The 19,179-nt window shown below is 36.3% G+C and overlaps 1 protein-coding gene across 5 annotated transcripts in view; it reads right to left on the bottom strand.

Annotated features, from left to right (window-relative positions):
- The window catches only part of LOC125662488 (myosin heavy chain, striated muscle-like), an 87,244-nt gene that overhangs the window by 20,293 nt on the left and 47,772 nt on the right, over positions 1-19,179 (bottom strand). For all 5 annotated transcript variants that reach the window (XM_048894723.2, XM_048894724.2, XM_056146778.1 and 2 more), the window contains exons 15-22: positions 15,955-16,020; positions 15,727-15,738; positions 13,014-13,125; positions 12,159-12,322; positions 9,459-9,512; positions 9,201-9,317; positions 8,396-8,515; positions 1,376-1,543 (exon numbers count right to left, since the gene is read on the bottom strand). In XM_048894723.2, the coding sequence (XP_048750680.2) occupies positions 1,376-1,543; positions 8,396-8,515; positions 9,201-9,317; positions 9,459-9,512; positions 12,159-12,322; positions 13,014-13,125; positions 15,727-15,738; positions 15,955-16,020 (813 nt within the window). The remainder of the gene's footprint in view (positions 1-1,375; positions 1,544-8,395; positions 8,516-9,200; positions 9,318-9,458; positions 9,513-12,158; positions 12,323-13,013; positions 13,126-15,726; positions 15,739-15,954; positions 16,021-19,179) is intronic.

The raw sequence follows: 19,179 nt of genomic DNA, 5'->3' as shown, positions 1-19,179 counted from the left end.
CTAGTTGATATTCTGCCTTCTGCATCTGACAACTGGCTTCTATCTCGAGTAGACATTTCGCTCCTTGACAACTCACTTTTATCTCTAACTGATAACTGGCTTCTGTCTCTGTTCGACAGTCGACTCTTATCTCGGGCTGAGATGTGACTTTCCTCTTGAGATAACATTTCGCTAATCTCATTCTCAACACCTTCAACCTTTGAATTTCTTCTGGATGACCTTGACTTTAGCCCAGACTCTTCATGAGACAGAGATTTTCTTGAAATAGATCTTGTTTTCAAACTCCTTTGTGACTTTGATCGATTTCTGGAGGAAGACTTGTTGTCAGACTCTAAGGCTCTATCTTCATCAAACACTCGATACTCGTCTTCTTCGTCGGGGTCAGTCAGTTTGGACATTTCCGACTGGATCCTCTCCGATTTACTCTGGAAACTGGCTTTTGAGAGAGAGGATCTTCGCTTCTGTTCATCCGTGTCTTCCTCGGATTGGGAGCTAGCAGATTCCATTCTAGACCTGGATTTCCTGGATTTTCCTCTAGACAACAGCCAGGGAGCAATATCCCCATCCAGGTCGGCTGAGGAGACGCGGCTGGAGCCGGATTTCTGTCGCTGGGACTAAAAGTTTGTGGTAATTAGGATTAAACTACAGCCTTATCTATCTATCTACACTGCTTTGTCTATTGTGTACAGGGAAATTTTTGCCGGTTTTATTTTTGCTCCTTTCATTCTCGTCAGTGGCTAAATCTATGAATGAGCGAGTTTAAAATCTCTGGGCAATAATTGTTCAACTTTTCTGCATTTGGGTAAATTTAAAAAGGGACAAAATTGTTTCCAGGTGTAGAAGGGAAAAATAACCCCATATACAGTATTCAAATTTACAGCTACTATTGAGTTTTCTAGCAATAAAAGCAAAAGAATTCTAAATGGTATGTCAGGAAAATCGTACACCTATACAAACAAACACTATGTAAAACTTGGCTGTAAGGAATCGCTAGTGACGTGATTATATTTAAATTCATTTTACACATCGTTTGTTCTATCTAATTACTTATTCTACATTGTTGCTGATGATATCTAGCTTTGAAATAGACAAGTAATTAAGTAAGCAAGAATAGATAAAAAGCATGTAACTGTCGCAGTATAAATGAATTCCTATAGAAATAACAGTCTAACCTGCCTCAGCAGAAATGTATAACTATAATCTGTCAAATCCGAGGCTGTATTCACTGACTGACTGTTGTTTGTGACTTTTTGGTAGAATTTCCCATGGGGTCACTAGCGACAGTCTAGATTATAGTTTATGATAAGTGGTATATACACCTAGCATACTGCACAAAAAACTCAAACTGTAACTGTGTCCCTTGAATCGTCGTTACCTTGGCATCATCTGTTTGCTGCATGAGATTGGACAGCTCCTGGTCTGTTCCCTCGGTAACCACCTGAGGGGGTGGGGACACCTGTTTTGGAGGCGGGGTCACGACCTTGGGGATTGGCTGGCTGATTCGGCGGGTGATGTCTGTTCGTTTACCCTCCTCCTCTTCCTCCTACAAAAGATTTACACCCCTCCATTAATTTAAAAATGTACACCCCTCCATTACTTTAAAAAGATTTACACCCCTTCATTAGTTTAAAGGTTTACACCCCTCCATTAGTTTAAAGGTTTACACCCCTCCATTAGTTTTAAGGTTTACACCCCTCCATTAGTTTTAAGATTTACACCTCTCTATTAGTTTAAAGATTTACACCCCTCCATTAGTTTAAAGGTTTACACTCCTCCATTAGTTTAAAGGTTTACATCCCTCCATTAGTTTTAAGATTTACACCTCTATATTAGTTTTAAGATTTACACCCCTCCATTAGTTTAAAGGTTTACACCCCTCCATTAGTTTAAAGATTTACACCTCTATATTAGTTTTAAGATTTACACCCCTCCATTAGTTTAAAGATTTACACCCCCCATTAATTTAAAGGTTTACACCCCTCCATTAGTTTAAAGGTTTACATCCCTCCATTAGTTTTAAGATTTACACCTCTATATTAGTTTTAAGATTTACACCCCTCCATTAGTTTAAAGATTTACACCCCTCCATTAGTTTAAAGGTTTACACCCCTCCATTAGTTTAAAGATTTACACCTCTATATTAGTTTTAAGATTTACACCCCTCCATTAGTTTAAAGATTTACACCCCTCCATTAGTTTAAAGGTTTACACCTCTCTATTAGTTTTAAGATTTACACCTCTCTATTAGTTTTAAGATTTACACCCCTCCATTAGTTTAAATGTTTACACCCCTCCATTAGTTTTAAGATTTACACCTCTCTATTAGTTTTAAGATTTACACCCCTCCATCGGTTTCAAGATTTATTGTATACATCTATAAAAATTACAGCTAAATCATTCGCTCACAACAATCTGTTACACAATTAAGTTTCAATGAAACTTCAATGAATACATCCAAACTTCTGGTGCAGTTCTAAAGGGTTTCTCTTCCTCCCTTCTCTCTCTATCCCTCCCTTCCCTCTCTATCCCTCCCTTCCCTATCTATCCCTCCCTTCTCTCTCTATCCCCCCTTCCCTCTCTATCCCTCCCTTCTCTCTCTATCCCTCCCTTCCCTCTCTATCCCTCCCTTCTCTCTCTATCCCCCCCTTCTCTCTCTATCCCTCCCTTCTCTCTCTATCCCTCCCTTCTCTCTATCCCTCCCTTCTCTCTCTCTGTTCCTCTCCTCTACCTTCCCACTCTCACCTCTGCCCTCCTTGTTCCATTTTTGCAACAAGTACAATACAGATGATAAAAATGTACAATGTAATGTTGAAACTCACAAACCATGTCACTGTCACACAGACCATGTCACTGTCACACAAACCATGTCACTGCCACACAGACAATGTCACTGTCCCACAAACAATGTCACTGTCCCACAGACCATGTCACCAGCTCATAAACCACATCACTGCAGGTTCACAAACCACGTCACTAGCTTACAAACCACATCACTGTCACACAATCCATATTAGTGGTTCACAAAACACGTCACTGTCACACAAACCATGTCACTATCACACAAACCATGTCACCAGCTCACAAACCATGTCACTGTCACACAAACCATGTCACTGTCAAACAAACATTGTCAATAGTTCACAAACCATGTCACCGGCTTGAAAACCATGTCACTGTCACACAAACCTTGTCACTAGCTCACAAACCACATCACTAGCTCACAAACCATGTCACTGTCACACAAACCACGTCACTAGCTCACAAACCTTGTCACTGTCACATAAACCATGTCACTGTCACACAGACCACGTCACTGTCACACAAACCATGTCACTGTCACACAGACCATGTCACTGTCACACAGACAATGTCACTGTCCCATAAACATTGTCAATAGCTCGAAAACCACGTCACTGTCACACAAACCATGTCATTAGCTCACAAACCATGTCACTGGCTCACAAACCACGTCATCGGCTCCCAAACAACAAACTTACTGAGATCCGTCGAAGGATCAGAGAAGGTTTGGACAAATTAAAAACCGGAAAACAATCCCCTAATGTTCCTACCATAATGGGTTTTTTTTCCTCTACAGGTATTCCCCCAAATTCATGAACTATCTTTATTACCTGTTTTTCCCAAATTTGCTTCCTACTGTTGTCAGTACTACAGATAAATCCAGATGTCCTTCATCTCAATATCCACCGAAAAAGAATCAAATCAGCGGGGAAAGGTGCGGACAACACAAGGCACCCCCCCTCTCTCCCTAATACACACTCACACACAGCTTCAATCCAATGTCACAAAACCATGTCATTAACAACACAAGGCACCCCCTCTCTCCCTAATACACTCACACACAGCTTCAATCCCATGCTAATACATTACCTATATTTCTGTTACATAACACCCGGTGTCTAAGGGAGTTCTTTGGTCCTTAATTTGATTGAATTCTCCAGGATATATAGCACACATTAAATTCTCTGGGGTATGTAACACACATAAACTGAGAACTCTTGTCAAATCAAAGCTTGTCTAGTATCCTACACTAAGCCTAACACCAGTATGTGTTAAATGTCTTCAGTGCTTTACACCATTTCTGTCAATTGTCATCTGTAAATTGGGATTTAATTTAAGGCCAAGTCATGTTAATTATATTGATCTGAAATATCCTGCACTACATAAAACTGTTAACCCAGCAAGCCCTTAAATAGAAACACACGTAAAGGGCAGATGCAAGACAATTAAAATAGTCTGATTTCAACTCAAGTTTTCATATATCTAATATATAGCATTTTTAAATGTTTATAGACATTATTCCATAACAAGCAAGGTCATTATGAGGATACAAAAATAAAGTATGATTTTGTTGTGTTTACATGGAATTTTCTATTCTTTGATCAACACCAATGTAAGTACATTGTTACTACATGAAATGCACCAATAAAATGATGGCTTTGAAGGAGATTGATTTGAAGTAATGTTTTACCATTATATTTTCGAGGAAGGATTTGTGAATAATGCCAAAAACAAAGGTGGATTCCTAGTAAAGATTTTGTGGTAAATATGCGTTTTTAGCAATAATAGAACATTTACAAATAGTTTTACAAAATTCGATAACAAATATCTTTGGGTATCCTATTGTCCTTAAGTAATAGCAGTAAACTGCATAAATTTGACCTATGACCTGTAGATCTGATTCTACATTTCATGAGCATGCAATACAGTTAATTAGATGGAGCTGAGAATACAAATGAATGTGTATGATTCTAAACGGTTTTTCACACGAGAAATTAGCTTGGCTTGGCCTGAATAAGACTTCTCCCCACTGCTCTTGTTGCTCCATTTAAATCAATCAGACAGGGGTGCCCTTGTTTTATATACATCTTAGATACGGGAGAGATCACCCACTGATTAGTACCAGCACTACCCTAAACCTGCTCCAAATGGAAATACTCTGACAGATCCTAAAACACTGAATAAATAACACACACTTCTGCACAGGATTTACAACTTGTGACATTTTTTTCTTCTGAAAGAGACACGGGAATTCTGAATCATTTAAATCTTATGTACACGAGAGAAAAAAATGAATAGGGCTGGGCAAATATCAACATTGCATTGGGTAATATGATATCAGTATTGCAATATATAGTCCTAAAATTATATTGTATCGCAGTAGTTATTTTTTTCAATATTGGTGTATCAGTTTTCAACCATTTTAGACAAAATTTTACCATTCATGTTTCATATTCTCTCTTTGTTCAATTAATTTGTTGTTCTTAATTGAAAATTAAAAAAAAGTTAGGTAAACAAGAGGTACTGTGAGCAATGCTCACTAAGAATACCCCCCGCTTACCCCAATCTCCCAAAGGGTGTTGGTAATAGGTATAAACTACCTCTTTTCTGAGTGTAAAAAACAAATGGCATGACAAACCGAACCATATTGCTACTTCGATGTCCAGTGCGCGTGACCTTTGACCTTTTGACCCCAAAATCGATAGGGAACATCTTCATCCCATGGGTAGTCCATATGTATGATATGGTGACGGTAGGTGGAAAGGATAATGCTTTAGAGTCCGGAAACCATTGCGTCTACAGACGGACGGACGGACGGACAGACGGACAACCCGATTCCAGTATACCCCCCCCCCCCCCCCCCCCCCCCCCCACAACTTGTTGCGGGGGGTATAATAAATGAATAGAGATATAATGTAAACCATGTATTTTATAAGCTTATTTTGTCATTACTTGTAAACATTGTAATTATATCAGGTTCAATACAGTCTGAAATATTGCAATAGATCGCGATATGAAAATTGAGAGGCATGACCCAGCCCTGACTAAACATACCAGTGACAAACCTTAACGATGAATATTTCAATTAAATATATTTTTACTTATCTATTTAAATATATCTTGTTTCAAAATCAAAACAAAAGTGTTTTTTAAATTCATCGAACACATGTAATTTGTATCAACATTACAATTATGTCTATAAGCCATACAGGGATGATCCAGCAATCAAGAAATATACATGTACGTACCTCTGGCTCGTTAATTTCAGTACACCCAGAGCTCCGACACGGGTCTTACCATTCAGGATTTAATAACTAATCTAAACATTTCTAATTGGTTTAGAAATTCTACTATGGAACAAAATCAGATTTCCATTTCAGTGCAGGCCCCTCATGTCAAATAAAAACACCACAATGACACCCCGGACCCACAATATAGAATCCATTTTCTTCTTCTCAACATGCTGAGCAGTCTATTCACTGCCCATCAATGTCTCACAATAATATATTTGTCATTTTTAAGTTCTGCGTTTGAATTCAATGACAAGTGAACATGTTTTCCTGAATGATTACATTGATAGGACTTTAATTAAACACCACTTATCCATTCAGAGAGACCCTCCCGATCTGCCATGTAATACAAGACTCTACATAACACCCAAATCCAATAACTCAACATGTGATTCTGAGGACACTTACTACATAAAGAACAAAAAACTCGGATGCATGGGTTGATATTGATGTATATTTTTGGCTTTACTTTGGATGCAGTACGTAACAATACAAAATTCCTATAAATTAATGGACTTCATTTTCTGTGATGTTTAAAAAGTTGAAATATAGCACCCCTACCTACATAACTCTACATACTGACTTCCCCACTAATTTGGACTTGATTGAGAAATCATGAGAATTAAATTCCATGCAGTAAATGGTATTAATTCTACTTTTAAGATTTTCATCATTTTTGAAAAAAAAACTTTCTTAGAAGCATGTGTCATTTATCTAAGTCAATATACCTAAAAAAGTTTCTGAAATCAGCACAGAATAATTCAATCATGAAAGATATCATATGGATATGGTAACATTATGCAATAAGTACAGGTATCAGAAGGGCAGAAAATATGCAATTTTGGATTAAAAAAAAAAGATTTTCAAAAACATATTTCAATAGATATGAACAAAGGGCTCTGACCGATTTGTACTCAGGATCTGTGGGTCACTAACCCGATACTTTATCCACTGGGATACGATGACAGGCAAACAAATCAATCGATACAAATAGTTTTACATAACATTTAAATCGTTATCTTGTGACGTAGTGTCATAAAAAAGTACAAGTATTGGTGTGATGAGCTGTCTTTAATTTATGGAGGCCATTAAATTTAGTTTAGCTTGTCTTCTCCTAACTTTAACAGCAAGAGCTGGGGTGGATATGTAGACAAATGAAATAATTTCTCTCTCTTCAAACTGTCACTGTTATTGTCGATCGTTTCTTGAAATAGACTCTCAAAGTAGCAAAAACTGTCAACATAACTTAGGAGCCATCAACCCAGAAATATTTTTAAAATTCTGCATAAAATCAGTTTTAAAAGTAGTGAAAAAACATTTGAGCTGGAAAGATTTCTTTTAGTCAGATGGGCAAGGGTAAACAAACAACTTTAGAATTTTAGCTTCCTTTGTTGAATTCTGTGATTATGTAATCAGAGTACTGGCCACTGTGATTATGTAATCAGAGTACTGACCACTGTGATTATGTAATCAGGGTACTGACCACTGTGATTATGTAATCAGGTTACTGACCACTGTGATATGTAATCAGAGTACTGACCACTGTGATTATATAATCAGGTTACTGACCACTGTGATTATGTAATCAGAGTACTGACCACTGTGATTATGTAATCAGGGTACTGACCACTGTGATATGTAATCAGAGTACTGACCACTGTGATTATGTAATCAGGTTACTGACCACTGTGATTATATAATCAGGGTACTGACCACTGTGATTATATAATCAGAGTACTGACCACTGTGATTATGTAATCAGGGTACTGACCACTGTGATATGTAATCAGAGTACTGACCACTGTAATTTTGTAATCGGGGTACTGACCACTGTGATTATATAACCAGGGTACTTGTCTAAAGTTCGGAGCGGGTCTAGATGATTTACTGGTCAGATTTCCTTTACATTGACATAATTAAAACAATTTGTATCCTTAATTTCTATCATCCTTTCTTTTTTCACAGCTAATTATTGTAAGCCTTCTTCCTACACTTTACATAACATCACAAACTCTATCTCTCTCTCTCTTATTCTCTCTCTCAAATACACAATCTCACTTTCTCTTTCTCTCCTCCTTCCCTCTTTCTCTCACTCACCAGTTTCTCCTGTTCTAGATAAACTCCTCCAGCTGTGTCAGAGCTTGTCAGCCTCTCTCTCTCTCTCTCTCTCTCTCTCTCTCTCTCTCGCACCAGTTTTTCCTGTTCATTGATAAACTCCTCTGGCTGTGTCATGGTGTGGTCAGCCTCTTTCTCTCTCTCTGACATTATTTCTCTCTCTTTCTTTCCTCCCTCTTTCTCTCACTCACCAGTTTCTCCTGTTCGTTGATGAACTCCTCGAGCTGTGTCATGGCGTCGTCAGCCTCTTTCTCAGCCTCATTCTGGAGTTTCTGTGCTTGTTCCACTTGCTCGATTAGAACATTTCTCTCCTGCAAATAAAAAAAATTTGAAATATTTCAGACTGCTTAAGTGACAGGTCCTCAGGTGTATCAGTGTGTAGGGGGGGGGGGGGGGGGGGGGGGGGTGGTGGAGGGAGGGGGGAGAGGGTCTACTCAGCTCCACAAAAGCAGTAAACTTACTGCCTCCCATTTAGATTTCTGATCCAGATTTATAAACTTAGTACTGCCTCCCATTTAGATTTGAGGTCTGCATTTATAAACTTACTGCCTCCCATTTAGTTTTCTTGTCATAGTGATAAACTTGCTGCTTCCCATTTAAATGTGTGATCCGGAATAATGAACTTCTGGCCTCCAATTTAGATTTGTGATCCGGAATAATAAACTTCTGGTCTCCAATTTAGATTTGTGATCCGGGCTAATAAACTTCTGGCCTCCAATTTAGATTTGTGATCCGGAATAATAAACTTCTGGCCTCCAATTTAGATTTGTGATTTGAAATAATAAACTTCTGGTCTACGATTTAGATTTGTGATCTGTAGTAATAGACTTGCTGCTTACGATTTAGATTTGTGATTTGGAATAATAAACTTCTGGCCTCCGATTTAGATTTGTGATCTGGTGTAATAGACTTACTGCCTCCCATTTAGATTTGTGATCTGGAATAATAAACTTCTGGCCTACGATTTAAATTTGTGATCTGGTGTAATAGACTTACTGCCTCCCATTTAGATTTGTGGTCCTGGAACTGAGATTTGAGGGTGTTGACTTTTCTCTGAGTTTTGGCCAAGGTCAAGGCCAACTGTTCCTCTAACTCGGATATCCTCTGATGGCTCTACAAAATAAAACAAAATAATTGGGTCAATTAATCATACGTGGCTGATAGGTTTTGAAATAATAATTGTAATCAAACTTGAGAGAGAGAGAGAGAGAGAGAGAGAGAGAGAGAGAGAGAGAGAGAGTAAACACTGTTTACCAACTGTCTGTACTGAGCAAATCTCCCCGGAACCTGATCCTTAGGTACTGAAGACTACAACAAATACAAAACATTTAAAGTCTAGCGGAGTACACAGGAGTTATTCCCCTTAACACACTCTAAAAATCCCCTTGTGTGCAAAAATAAATTTGAAGGCTAATGGAGGAATTATTCCCCTGGACACATTATCTGTATATCTAATTATCTAATATTGATAATTATTGACTGGTGATATTAAACCCCTCATAAAATATTAATTCAGTATACAGACGCGGGTTGGATTACATTAAACAACCATACAACATGTAACACGAAATATTAATAATTGCTGCTTTCTCTTTAAATATTACTCCCTTTTTCTGTTTTGAAAAAGTGCTATCAAGTAATTTAAATATTTAATAATGAAATCTACACCCGTTTTATTTCTATGCCTATGTGATAATGATGCTGGGCTGTGGTGTTTTATTTCTATGCCTCTGTGATAATGATGTTGGGTTGTGGTGTTTTATTTCTATGCCTCTGTGATAATGATGCTGGGCTGTGGTGTTTTATTTCTATGCCTATGTGATAATGATGCTGGGCTGTGGTGTTTTATTTCTATGCCTCTGTGATAATGATGCTGGGCTGTGGTGTTTTATTTCTATGCCTCTGTGATAATGATGCTGGGCTGTGGTGTTTTATTTCTATGCCTCTCTCATAATGATGCTGGGCTGTGGTGTTTTATTTCTATGCCTCTGTGGTAATGATGCTGGGCTGTGGTGTTTTATTTCTATGCCTCTGTGATAATGATGCTGGGCTGTGGTGTTTTATTTCTATGCCTATGTGATAATGATGCTGGGCTGTGGTGCCTCTCATGAGAAACAAATATTCTAAACAAGTAACACTAAGAAAATTACCAAAAATTAGGTCAAATAAAATTGAAACGACAAGTTCTCATGCCCCACGTGCATCCATTTTGAGGTTGCCGCATTGCTGATTTTATCGATTTTGGTAATGTGTATACATATCTAGAGGAAAAAATCTGCATTCATTCTGAATTTCACATTTTCCATTCAGAGTTATCTTGAATCTTTGTAACTTCCGAATGAATCACAGCCACTTGGGTTCATGATCTCAGTAAAGGTGAATATATCTAACTTCTTACCCCAATTCATAAGGTTCTGTAATAGCTTAATCTGACTGAAAATTGTAAAACCGTCGGCACATTAATATCTCTGCCATTTTAGACCGGTGTCACTAATTACCCATATTGACTTCATTATTCCAAATCATCAAGCACCAATGTTAATGTAATTTGGATACATCTAGACATCAAGAGCTGTGTATCTTCATAAGACTTGTTATTAGCATAATTTGTATACTATATTGACTTATTATTTACCAAAACTAATTTTTGAGCCTCTAAATTGTTTTGGGTCATTCATCCTTTTTGGGTATTTAGTGCCACTGGTCAATGTGGCTGTCAAAAGTGAAAGTGCAGACGGTTTTACAATTTTCAGTCACTTGAAGTTGGAGCTATTATGAAACTTATTTTAAAAATTGGGGTAAGACATTCGACTTAAAAATGATATCTAATGTTGCACATTCTATATAATTGCTTGTTGCAATGCACAAACATTCTGTTTAGTGTCACAATGCCAGGACCCAGCTAAAATTCAGTTACAATAATGGACATTTTTCTGAAATCATTTTTGCATATCTTGGGGAGTAAACGAAATTTCAGGATGAACTTTGGTAGTAATGTAGATTGTTTATGTGTAAATATTCTAGAATACAGAGTAGGGGTTTACATCGTTAGGTTTATTGTTTTTTTCTCATCGGCAAACTTGGGTACCCTATACATATAGAGCTCTGCAGTCTCTAGTTCAGATGACCAGGCCATAAATTCTCTTGTTGATGACCAAGATAAAGGAAAGTCTACTGTGTTTATGATTCAGTTATAGAACTTTTATGATTAAAGTTTTTTCCCCAATAAGTTCCAAGTTTAAAAAAAAAATGGCTCCCTCATCTATTTTATTGCTAACAATAATGAAAAATAAAAAGCCTCCCTCCCTCATCTGTTTTGAAGAAAATTGGCCTGAGAACCAGAGAAATAATTTTATGTGGCCTTATAGTCAATTTAGTATTTTTAGAGTTCTTTGATTAGTTTCAAATTCAAAGACAGATTACTTTATCACATGATTGGTTAACCAAACGTTCAGTTGACATCAAAAACTTTGGAATTGTTGAGATTTTACTGATTACAAAAGAAAACAGATTGCCTTGGGAACAAGAATACCACTCGCTCTTTGTAGAGATAGGGCTGTGATGAACTATGCTTTGTTGACAATTACAGTGCAGTGAAAATTATCACAGGGCGATCAGAAGAGGAGGAAGATGAAAGAAGGACATTTTCCACAGGAAGATGTAGGGCTCTGAGATTTAGACGCTTCCATTAATTTTCATGCTACTTTAATTTTGTCAAATTAAAAAGTCTTAAATTCTGCGAATGTTTATTTGGCATACAAGTATAAAATTCAGTGAAGTGTTGCATATCATGTGTAATATTATCATATTATACATGTAATAATATTATATATCACATGTAATATTATTTTGTATCACATGAAATATTATTTAATATCACATTTTATATTATCATCAATTAACAATTGGCATTATATCCTTGCGTTAAATGAATTGGTAGATAAATATACTCACCCAAGACTTCTCATCCGCCAGCTCGAACTTGTCCTCAAATTGAGCCTTGATGTCCGTTTCCGGGACGGGATCCAGCGTGGACTTGTTCCGCTTGGACTGTCGCGTTTCCACGTGAGCGGAGGAGTGATCTCCCCCTTCATCCTGAATAGAGGATTCTGCAGTCTCTGTCAAAATAAAAACACTTAATCAGCAACTTCAACAGACAGAAACACAAATCATGGTACCCATATGCACGACACTTCAATTAACGTTTGACCTTGAAAAATAAAACACTTTTTCCTCTCATCATTGAGAACTTGTGCACCAAGCTTGGTGTGTCTTCAGCCTTCAGTACAGTGCTAGAGTGTTCACTTCATAAGCGGGAGGTCATGAGTTCAAGCCCGGCCCATGCCATGGCTGATGTGTCAAACTTAGCTGTAAACATAGGTGGTGATTGCTCCTTCGCCAAACGCTAAGCGTTTAGAAGTGAGAATCACAGGTCTTTCTGAAATGACCTTAAAAATAGAGGTCCCAGGTCGCAGCAGACATCGGCACATTAAAGAACCCTCACTGCTATGGCCATAAGCGCTAAGCGCTGGTGACGTCTCATGAGTGAAAAATTCTCAACAGGACATAAAACAAATACATGGTGCTGACAGACAGACAGACGTACGTACAGTATTACACCATACCTTAATACATGCCCATGATGGCTATATAAAAAGGTCTTGTGAATATGAAAACATTTAGCATTTAGGTGTACATTGAAAGAAAAAAGGGGGAAGCCTTTAACTCCTGTAAGCTAGATACAGATATACATATAATCTCTAACCTTTGACCTTCACTAATATCTTAGAAATTACACACGACCTTTACCTTTGACCTTAACAGGAGACTTGGTGATGGTGGGTGGGGGTTTGGCAGCTGATTTCTGTTTCTGGGTCACGGAGACGGACTGCTTGCTAGACTTCGTGCTGGGTCGGCTCTCCTGGGAAAATTAACAGTGTGAAATAAATGTATAATATTCAACAGAGGTGGATATAATCAAGTCGTTAAATATATAAAAATCCACACTGATTAAATAAACATATGATTAACAGTAATTGAATAATTACATGGTAATTAACAAACTGATGAAGAATAGTTGAATAACTAATAGACAAATGAATTAAAAGTGACACATGGACCTCTAAATACATGAATGATTATATATAGCTAAGAATGTTTAACATTAGTGGTTATAACTAAATATTTCCTTAACAAACACAGCAGAGATTTCAATACTTAAACAGAAATTTCAACATTAAGCTGAAATTTCAACATTAAACAGAAATTTCAACATAAAACAGAAATTTCAACATTAAAAAGAAATTTCAACATTGAACAGAAATTTCAATATTAAATAGAAATTTCAACATTAAACAGTTTGAAATTTCAACATTAAACAAAATTAAATATTAACATTGTGTAGAAATTTCAATGTCCTTGCCTTCGGTTTGATGACAACAAGCTTGTGTTTCATAGTTATAACTCCATTTCACATCAACATTTCACATTACAAAATGTGAAAAATATATTGAAATTGAAATCCATGTTTCAGTCAAGTGAAGAAAAAGCACAACATAACAGCCCACAGTGCCAACAACACACAGCACAGAATTACACCACTCAGTATTCAACGTTCAAAAATCATTTTCTTTCAAGATAAAAATTTCTTTTAAATCCTAGCTCCTTTTATAATATTGTTCATTGTTCACATCTTCACAAAATATGTTTGTCTTGTTCCGCGGAGAGAAAACATGGCTCTCTGACCCGATCTGTTGTCATCATTACATCACATATCCCCGTTTTATTACACCTCAAATGAAATGTCACTTTTCCCTGTAAGATAACGGAGATGAAAGCTGCTCTTTAATTATTGTTGGTCATTAAAATCCCATATCCATCTAATAAAAACACGGCGTTACAAACATCAGCAGGCTCTGAAGCTCAGGGTTATTTTTACTCCTAATATCATATCCCTTTTCTCTCTCCATAAACGCATCAGATTTAAAAACATACAATTAATGTGATTTGTCTTCAATGAGTCGCTGCAACCTGAATGATTATCCCCTCAACGTTTCTGGGTCAACAGTCTTTTCATCGAAACTTTATATTTATACAAAGGCATGAAAGAATTTAGTAACTAATGTCCCATAACAAAAACACTCTATTTCACCTGACCAGGATTCAGAACATTTATTTTTTTTTGGCCGTGCTACAGCATCACAAAGCATCGATTAGAATTTATTGATCATTATAAATGCCTTAACTTTTCATTCCAGCATTATCGGCAATATTGTAAAGGAAGTGGTGAAAAATTAATATTTGAGGCCAATTCAAAATTGGATTTTGAAAGCTTTACATTGTAGGGTATAACGAGACAGAAAGTTAATTACTCCCAGTCGCATACTACCGACCGGGCGTCGTCATAGCAAAATCTGATTGTCATAGTGACCAATTTCCTGGAGAAAATGTTTTAAGACTGTGGAGAAAATTATTGAAAAATCAAGCGTACAAATATTGACTAGAGACGGCTTGGATAACATCTGTCGATATTTCTATTTCAAAGCACGAGAAAAACCCGGACTGTATCCAACTTCTGCGACATTTGTTTGCTTTTTGAAACTAAAATAAACCGTTACAGGTCATCAGACAGGTTTCTGTAAACATATTGGAAAAGGTTTCGTCCATCATGAAATAGAAATAAAATGACTGTTCAAAGGGTAAATGGTCTCTAAATCTGATGGTACAGCAAACTCTTAACAGCTTTATGCCATAAAATCAAAATCCATTTTCCAGTCAGAGATTTATCAATGTGTATAAATTTACGCAGTCTAGACTAGTAATGAATTTCAAATTTAGAATCATGTTTTGTTCAATAAACCAGTATGATGTTTAATAATATATAACATTAAACCATGATCGCTGCTCAATGACATACATATATAACAAATAAAGATAAATTTTCTATAAACCAAATTGCTTTTTTTTCATTAATGAAATATTCTATAGGCAAGATTTCTGAGACTTAAATGTATGCTAAGTCCTATGAAAATGGACATTTTTCTTTTTCCTCTTTTTTTGAATTGTTGAGAAAATTATATAGGATTAAGATATAAATCATTGATGTATTACAAAATACACAATATGTGTATAAAATAATAAAATACAGAAGTTTCAGAAAAGTCCAAATTTTCTAGCCCCCTCCCCCTCCACTAACATTTTACAGGAAACAATACTTTTTTTAGATTTGGCCTTGTCCCGCACTAGACAATGCAGTGTATAGTTATGAGATAGATTGTACAGGGTGAATAGTTTACATTACCACAGATATTACAACATACAGTAAATAGAGACAGAAAAACAGAGCACACACAGAATAAGCAGGGAGTTCAATTCAAAAACCAATCCAGTGCAGAAACAACTCTCTCTCCCCTCTCTTTCCTCTCTCTCTCCTCTCTCTCCCTCCCTCTCTCCCTTTCTCTCTCTCTCTCTCCTCTCTCTCACAAACTGTGAGGAAAGACAAGCTCAAAATCTCACAACATACCCTGGTTTTGGCCTGATGACAAAATAAAATGAATTTACTTAAAAACCCTGTGTCCTATGCATTTTTTAAAATTCTCTCATTATTTTTTGATAGTTAGCAACATGAAGACGAGATAAAATGTGCTGTATTAATTCATAATGAATCATATATAAATTACTAAATTCTAATTAATCTAAGATCTGCAAAAAATTTTCACATAGGTAGGATGACCTTGACCTTTGACCTTACCTGTTGTGAAGCATCGTCTCCCTGACTGTCCGGCTCTGTGAATACTTTGGATTCTGCAGAGTTACCCTGAGTGAAAAAAAAGAAAAGAAATGAATTAAAAAGTCGCGTAAAGTACAGAGATAATTCTAAAATGTTCAAAGCCAGATCCTTACACCTAGGAACTTTGAGCAGTTTACAAATTATGGTGATAATCAAAAGTCGTTCTTCTCTTTTTTTCTAATTAGAACATGAAAAAGAAATCCTGTAAAATTTCTAACATTGGGGATTGTACAAAATATAGACTTTAGCTATTTATAGCTTAATAATTTTGTTACCTTAATTGCATGTAATTCAAAATTTAACAACACAAATATGTTGTGTGTAATATTAGTAAATGTTAACTACACAAAACTGTTAATATCAGAAAATGTTAACAACACACAAAAATGTTAGCACCTGTAACAGTCGCTGTTAAATGTAATAACAAAATTTGCAATAATTATCATATTTTAGAATTCATATTGTACTAATACCAATTAACTGGCTATTTAAACAGTATTTTATATCATGAATAACATGATAAGGATTAGGCAGCAGGCAACACCTATATAAGCCTTCTCCTTTAAGGTACAAGGTATAAAGTCCCCATAATGAACGGATGTACATGAGAAATTACCATGTATACGGTAATTGATAATATTTTTATATATAAAATAATTTAAAAGTAAAACGTTTATAAAATGATAAGTAAAATGATAATGTAGGGACTGAGTTTAAGTGAATACAGAATGTTACTTCATACGCGCAGAGTCAAGTAAACAAAACGGAGAAATAAAGGGAAAGTGAGTGGGAGGGAAGGGGGGGAGGGGATTTAGATTGGATGAGGGTTTGGGGTGTTTTGGGAATTTATAAAAAACAAAGAAAATTAATCCAAAATTATCAAAGGAATGAATCTTTTTTTTTTTTTTAAATGAAAGAAAAAAAAAAGGGGGGGGTACTGACTTCACATTTCAGCGATTTAAACAGTTAACAGGTATACTAAATCATTTACAAAACCGTGTATATCACGTGCACGTGACTTAGAAGTATGATGGGACTGTGATTTCTCTACTCTCCGTGACTGACTGAAATCTTGGGAAATCTGTGTAGTATTTTTAGTTCAAGTGGTACAACATAATTGGGATCAGGGCGAACACTTGGATAACACACAGCCATTCTAAAATAATTCATCAAAAACGTTGTTCATTAGTCTTTAACTGTTCATTCTTACATGACTTTATTTCCCTTCCTCAGGATAATCAGGTCTTTGACAAAACTAGGTTTCCTCAGATGCAGATTTTACTGTAGTCATAACATGTCATTACGGTCACCTCATTCAATATTTGAATGAGTAATGGAGAGGAATCATTTAAAGGTGGCTTATTACAAAAAAATATTTAATGGCTCGATAAAGCTAGCACCTTATATCAAGTATGATTTCACCTTTGAAAGAGTGATAAAAGCTGTTAATAATTTTTAAAAGATTTTTTCTAAAATCTCTTATTTGCAAACAAAACAAAGAGGGAAGAAATCATTTGAAATAATTGAAACTTTAAATCACTCTTTCGATGATGGAATTCTACTGCATACGAGATGCTTAAAGATCCATAACATATGAGCCACCTTCATATTCTCTGGAGATTTGAGGAGGAGGAGGAGGAGGAGGAGGAGCAGGAGGAGGAGGAGGAGGAGGAGGAATAGAGAGGACACACAAACAGCCCCTACATTACTATGAAGAACCACTATAAAATGCTATCTGTGTCACAATTATCCACCCCTCTCCCTCCTCAACAAGGAACAAGTGGAGGCTCCCATTCCTGATTGTCTGCAGGATATCTCTGGGATATCTGCAATATATCTACAGACTTCAGAGGAAACACTCATAACAATATATTTCAAACAACTGACTTTAGCCATTTGTAAAAATTAGCTAACAGGTGACAATATAAAAGGTTCCAATGGGTTCTACCACCCCCTCCCTCCTTTACAGCTATGCATATTCCTGTATTCAGCCCCTATACATTGGTGTGATCTGTGGTTTTTCATGTATCTAGTACATGTATATGATACATTAATTTCCAATAGGGAACAGTGCAATTTTAAAACAATCTCATGAATTCTAAAAAAAAAAATATACATATACAAAATTAACGAGTTAATCAGCTGCTTTGAGAATTGGTATCATCATCATCATCATCATCGGCATTTTGATTAACGTGCAGGATTAGGTGGATCTTCCACAGCAGTGGGTTCCCTTCCAGGTAACTGGCTTGCTGCACGCATGGCAGACCTAACATTTGACTTCCAGGCATCTCTGTCCAATGGGTTAAGTGGGGACTCCGTGATGTCAACACATTGGACAGAGATGCCTGGAAGTCAAATGTTAGGTCTGCCATGCGTGCAGCAAGCCAGTTACCTGGAAGGGAGCCCACTGCTGTGGTAGCAGATTCAAAACAGCTAACTTTTATTAGATTGAATTAGGAGTGGGGCAAAAACACAGACACGTGGAAACACCGGAGGTCTAGGATCAGGTACCGTGAGAAGGAGTGAGCATCCCCTGTAGTAACCTGCAGTTTTGACTCAAGAAAAAGATTTGTACATCTGACCTTATGATTTTGGTTAGTTAATTAAGGATTAGTGTCAATGAATAGTTAATTAATCTGTGAATCAATACACATCTGAGTTAGTTCATTGAATCAAGGATTACAAAACATATTGGTGGTTACTTATGCTGTCAGTGTTGGTGAGTTTTGTGATTTATCTATGGTTACTTATGCTGTCAGTGTCAGTGAGTTTTGTGATTTATCTATGGTTACTTATGCTGTCAGTGTCAGTGAGTTTTGTGATTTATCTATGGTTACTTATGCTGTCAGTGTTGGTGAGTTTTGTGATTTATCTATGGTTACTTATGCTGTCAGTGTTGGTGAGTTTTGAGATTTATCTATGGTTACTTATGCTGTCAGTGTCAGTGAGTTTTGTGATTTATCTATGACAATGAAGATTTCATAGTTGATTATGCAGTTGATAAATGAGTCAGCTTTTTAATTATATAATGATTGTAAACTGCCTTAGTTAGTTAACAACTTAATGACAACAGATTAATTACTTATTAATTAACTGAATCAGATGACAGATTAATTCTTTAGTTATTAATTAAATGAATCAGATGACAGATTAATCTGTTAGTTGATAATTAACTGCATCAGA

This window comes from Ostrea edulis, chromosome 8 (genome assembly GCF_947568905.1).
Source record: "Ostrea edulis chromosome 8, xbOstEdul1.1, whole genome shotgun sequence".
Lineage (NCBI taxonomy): Eukaryota > Metazoa > Mollusca > Bivalvia > Ostreida > Ostreidae > Ostrea > Ostrea edulis.
Note: the sequence above shows the minus strand (reverse complement) of the source record. Positions and strands in the feature narration are given on the sequence as shown.